The 5,487-nt window shown below is 43.7% G+C and overlaps 1 protein-coding gene across 1 annotated transcript in view; it reads left to right on the forward strand.

Moving 5' to 3' along the window:
- Nucleotides 1-5,487, forward strand: part of LOC101988201 (complement C5-like) — a 101,889-nt gene that overhangs the window by 91,485 nt on the left and 4,917 nt on the right. The window contains exons 35-38 of the mRNA XM_005345998.1: nucleotides 259-333; nucleotides 444-549; nucleotides 1,458-1,541; nucleotides 2,613-2,702. Of these exons, the coding sequence (XP_005346055.1) occupies nucleotides 259-333; nucleotides 444-549; nucleotides 1,458-1,541; nucleotides 2,613-2,702 (355 nt within the window). The remainder of the gene's footprint in view (nucleotides 1-258; nucleotides 334-443; nucleotides 550-1,457; nucleotides 1,542-2,612; nucleotides 2,703-5,487) is intronic.

Below are 5,487 nucleotides of genomic sequence, written 5' to 3' on the forward strand. Positions count from 1 at the left end.
CAGCAGTGGGAGTACACCAGCAATGGGAGCACACCAGCAGTGGGAGCACGCACAGCAGTGGGAGCACGCGCAGCAATGTGCACAGGGAGTCCAGAAGGAGGCACTGTCCTTCAACTCAGAATGGCAGAGCATACTCTAGCTTAATCCGGGAGGAAATGTAATTAAACACAAAGATGAGAACGTAAATTCAAGTGCTCTCTCTTCTCTTCTCTTCTCTTCTCTTCTCTTCTCTTCTCTTCTCTTCTCTTTCTTCCTTAGCTTGTGGAAGGAGTGGATCAACTCCTGACTGATTACCAGATCAAAGATGGCCATGTTATTCTGCAGCTGAATTCGGTAAGCTCCGCCTCCCAGCATTCCTGCCTCCCATCACACCCCTACAGGCTGAGCCATTGTGAATACCTCTCCCCCCACAACTCCCTTACAACCTTGAATTTGTCCCACAGATTCCCTCCAGAGATTTCCTTTGCGTCCGATTCCGGATATTTGAACTTTTCCAAGTTGGGTTTCTGAACCCTGCTACCTTCACGGTGTATGAATATCACAGACCAGGTAAGAAGCGCTGCTCGGTCCTACAGTTTCACTCTGTTTCCAAGGGAGGCCTTCTTAGAGCCTGCTTCGGAAAGTCCAACCTGAACACTCATTTTTAATACTGCATTCAAACAACTCCGTGCTCAAGCCGATCGGTTCATGTCTCGGTCCTTAGCGTCTTCCTTTTTAAAATAATTGGACTATACTACCCTCAACGGAAAAATATTCTACCTCAAGTTCCTTTGTGGCAGTCACTGCCCGTGTCTCTCAAGGAGCCCAGACACTGTTCCAACTTCTTCACCCTCTCAGAACAGACGCCACCCTTTCTGTATTCTCCCCACAGCTGGCCCACAGATCTACAGTTGCCACCTGGCACTGACATTATTTTTCTACCATTCCCACCAGCCCGCACATGTTCACCCTCATGCCCTGGTATGTAGCGAGCATCCGGCCATATGAACTCAGCTCAGCTCCTTGTGAGAAGGTGATGTCATTACACGCCTTCTCATCCACTTGGACAGTTGTGTTCATTAGAAAACCTTTGGCTTTCTCTTCTGAGATCACATAGAACATATCTAGTCCCTCTTCTCACATATATGCATGTATGTGTATGTGTGTGTATATATCTATCACATGTCTCATATGTGAGTGTACGCTCCTCTAGCCTAAGTAGTTGTAATTCCTTCAAAAGATCCTGAAGTAATATAATTTACTTTTCTCATTCTTGGGAGCACTTTCATTCTAAGAAATGAGTATTGAACAGCAAAATTCCAAGCACGGAGCCAAAATAACCAAGTGGAGATAAGAGGGTTCTGTGGGGACAGAGACCCTTCCAGGACAGCCAGTTGGCACAGACAGTCTCTGAAGCCCTTGTAGGAGACTCAGTATCAGCCCAGCCGCTTCTTGTGACCGTGTCTCCGTTTCCACAGACAAGCAGTGCACCATGTTCTATAGCACCTCTGACAGCAGACTCCAGAGAGTTTGTGAAGGAGCAGCATGCCGATGTATGGAAGGTGACGTATCTTACGCTGCCTGTCCCTGTCTGAAGAGACGCTTGGAACGCTGTTTAGCCAAGCCATAGTTTCTTAGAAGTAGATATATAATCTTAGCTGACTGAAAAGTAATGATTCCCTAGGCCTCTTCCTTACAGCTCCCAAACACCCTGGTGGGACCTGGTGGGACCTGGTGGGACCTGGTGGGACCCTGGTGGGACCCTAGTGGGACCCTGGTACAACCCTGGTGCCACCTGGTGCAACCTGGTAGGACCCTGGTGGGACCCTAGTGAGACCCTGGTAGAACCCTGGTAAGATCCTGGTGGGACCTGGTAGGACCCTAGTGGGACCCTATACAAGAGCAGAAACTCCATCCAGACAGCTACTGAGTGTCCTGGGTGGACATAATGTAGTTTCTTTTTTACTTTCACCATAATCTAGTCAAAAGACCATAATCAAAGAGAACAAAGATAGAGGGGTAGGCCACTAGGACTTCCTTTCTGTCTTTTAATTATAGTTCATGGGATTTTCTGTCACATCTCCAAGTGACAGAATTTTATCTCTTTGAAATCAAAGGCCCTATTGGCAACTCATCAAAACTCATCAGAAATCAGCATGGTTTCTCTGTGAGTCTAGGTTGGTTTTGGTTTTGATTGGTTTGCCCATCTAGTAGGGTTTGTTTTTTGTGTTTGTTTTGTTGTTTTGGGTTACTTTTTGTTTTTATACTTCTTAGGTCCTTATTGTATCACCTTATAGCTATAATCAAATCATCATTTTGCATTTCATTAGATTCCTAAAATGGAAAGTTACTCCCTGCTTGCTTCCTTCACGGGAAGGGTGTGCTTTTCTGATGAGCAGGTTGTAGAATAAACAACCGCATAATAATAAGTCTGCATTTAAGACCTTGGTTGGCTGGTTTAACTCTTGCCTTATATAATGTTTCACTTCATGAAAGAGAAGAAAATGGACAGGTCTTGGGAATCTGGCATTTGTAAGAAAGGACCCCAGCTTGTCTCGGGGCTCATGGGAGACTCATACAGAGAGCACCCCCTTCTGTCCACTAACCTGTCACCCACTCTCCACACAATCTAGCTGACTGTGGACAACTGCAGGCAGAGCTGGACCTGTCCATCTCTGCAGACAAAAGGAAAGAAACGGCATGTAAACCAGAGATTGCATATGGTAAGTGCAGACATTCAACAAGAGTTAAACATGAAATTTCATCATACGTGTTCATTTAGAAATATGGAACACTACATGTTAGTGACATTGTGTGGATAGAACATTTCTTTGAGTCTTTTGAAGGAAAATGTCATCAACTTTTAGCATTAAGGTACAAAGTTATATGGTATTCAGCAAAGAAGTACGATTTTCCATTAAAGATAATCAGAGAGACAAGCATCCAGCAAAACACTTCCCCTACCAGATCCTTCTCAAAAGATGTACTACACTTATTCCAAGAAAACATTTGAAAAAAAATACAGAAGTTGGGGCCTAAGGAATGGCTCAGTGGTTAGGCATATGTAATGCTCTTCCATAGGCACCCATGCTGGACAGCTGCCAACCTCCCATAATTCCCTCTCCAGAGATCCAAGATGTCTGGCCTCCATGAGCAACTGTATTTGTGTATACTAATGCATCCCCCCCCATACACACCAAATTTAAAAATAACAAGAAAGGAAGGAACAAAGATGTAGTCAGAGACTGCACGTTCATTTCCTGGCCGCCCAGACCCGAACAATCACATAGAAACTATATTAATTACAATACTGTTTGGCCAATAGCTTAGGCATATTCCTAGCTAGCTCTTACATCTTAAATTAAATTAACCTGTTTCTATTAATCTGTATACCACCACGAGGCTATGGCCTACCAGTATCTTTCTCCTTCGGCAGTTACATGGCATCTGCCTGACTCTGCCTTCTTTTTCCCAGCATTCAGTTTAGTTTTCCTGCCTATCTCTATTCTTCCCTGCCCATAGGCCAAAGTAGCTTCTTTATTAACCAATGGTAATAAAACATTTACAGCATACAGAGGGGAATCCCACACCACAAAGGCAAGCAGGAAGGAAGGAAGGCAGTCCATAGAGTCTTAGGATCTCAGCAATGGGTTCTACCAGTAGAGACAGTAGAGTAGGGGGAGAAAAAACAAAGGCTATTTCTTTACATTTTCCTTTAAGGCAAAGAAGGGGCAACTAAATAATTTTTATATGTACGGCGTTGCTGTCTGTGCTTGGGGCTCTCCTCATTTCTCATTATCCAGAGTGCAGATCTAAGTTGACATGGATGGCTAGAGGCTGTAGCCAGTCCCTGAGAGAATTAAATCCTCCTGGTGATTTGAATGAGAATGACCTCCATAGCCTCCATACATTTGAAAACTTGGTCCTTAGTTGGTAGACCTGTTCAGGAAGAAGGTATGTCACTGGGGACAGGCTTCAGAGTTTCCAAAGTCCATGCTATTCCCAGGTTCTCTCTCTCTGGAGGGTCAAGATACAAGCCGTTCTGTCTCCATGCCTTTGCTCTGTCATCATGGGTTCTAATGCTGAAGTCATAGGCCACAAATAGACTCTTCCTTCTGAGTAGCTTTGATCCATGTATCTTATCACTGCAGTAGAAAACTAAATAACTAAAATAATTGACTTGGGGGTTAGAGTACTGGCTGCTCTTCCAGAGGACCCAGGTTCAATTCCCAGCACTCACATGGTTGTCTGTAACTATTTACAACTCCAGTACGGAGAAAAAAGAAGAAAGGGAGGGAGGGAGGGAGGGAGGGAGGGAAAAAAACTAAATAAATCACTCCTTTATCTTTGGAGTCAGATGCTGCCCATTGTGGTGTGGGGAGCGTCTCCCTGCCTTCCATTCCATGTGTCTATTTCAGATGTTTCTGGTTTGGGGTGTTTGGGGGGGGGGTAATATTATACATATTACACACTATTATTTTCAAATTCTTTCAAGAGAACATTCTTTCCAGTTTAAATATACACACAGCTGGTTTGGCTTTTTTGTATGTTTTGTTTGTGGTTTTTCGCTGGACATCTTAGTTCCTTTTCCATTGCTGCAATAAAATACTATGACAAAAGCATCTAGGGAGAAAGGCTTCACCGTGGTGAGAAGACATGACCACAGGCAGGGAAGGCACATTGCGTCTTTACTCAGGAAACTGAAAGGGAACAGGAAGTGAGCCTTGGCTATAAAGCTGTGGGACCCACCCTCAGTGACCTACTTCCCCCACAAAGGCTTCATTTCTTAAAGGTTCCACAATCTTTCCAACCAACTGGGAAACAAGCATTCAAACACATGATCTTTTTCTTTTATTAAAAGACTTAGCTATTATGTATACAGTGTTCTGGGTGCATATACTGCACTCCAGAAGAGGACACCAGATCTCATTACAGATGGTTGTGAGCCACCATGTGGTTGCTGGGAATTGAACTCAGGACCTCTGGAAGAATAGCTAGTGCTCTTAACCTCTGAGCCATGTCTCCAGCCCCAAACACATGATGTTACAGAGGACACCTCATACTCAGACCAAACATGAGTTCCATAAGGACCCTTTAAAGCAGTTCTCAACCTGTGGGTCACCACCCGGTTGGTGTTGAATATCAGATATTTACATTATGATTTATAACAGTAGCAAAATTAAATAATTTTATTAATTTTTAAAATAATTTTATGGTTGGAGTCACCACAACTTGAGAACTGTATCAGACAGTCCTCAGCCTTAGGAAGGCTGACAACCACTGATCTATAGCACCAAACCGCCGTCACTATTTCCAGTGAAGAAACTGAGGCTCAAGGAGGTTAAACATTTGCCCGAGGCCACGAAGGGCATAATGACAGTAATGGAGTGACCCTGGTCATGATCTGCAGAATCAATTCCTGTTATCAGAAGGAACTTCATTTCCTTTCTTTGAATTTTTCGCTTCTTTTTTCTTTTTTTTTTTATTAAATTTTATTATTCAATTAAG

This window comes from Microtus ochrogaster, chromosome 4 (assembly GCF_000317375.1).
Source record: "Microtus ochrogaster isolate Prairie Vole_2 chromosome 4, MicOch1.0, whole genome shotgun sequence".
Classification (NCBI taxonomy): domain Eukaryota; kingdom Metazoa; phylum Chordata; class Mammalia; order Rodentia; family Cricetidae; genus Microtus; species Microtus ochrogaster.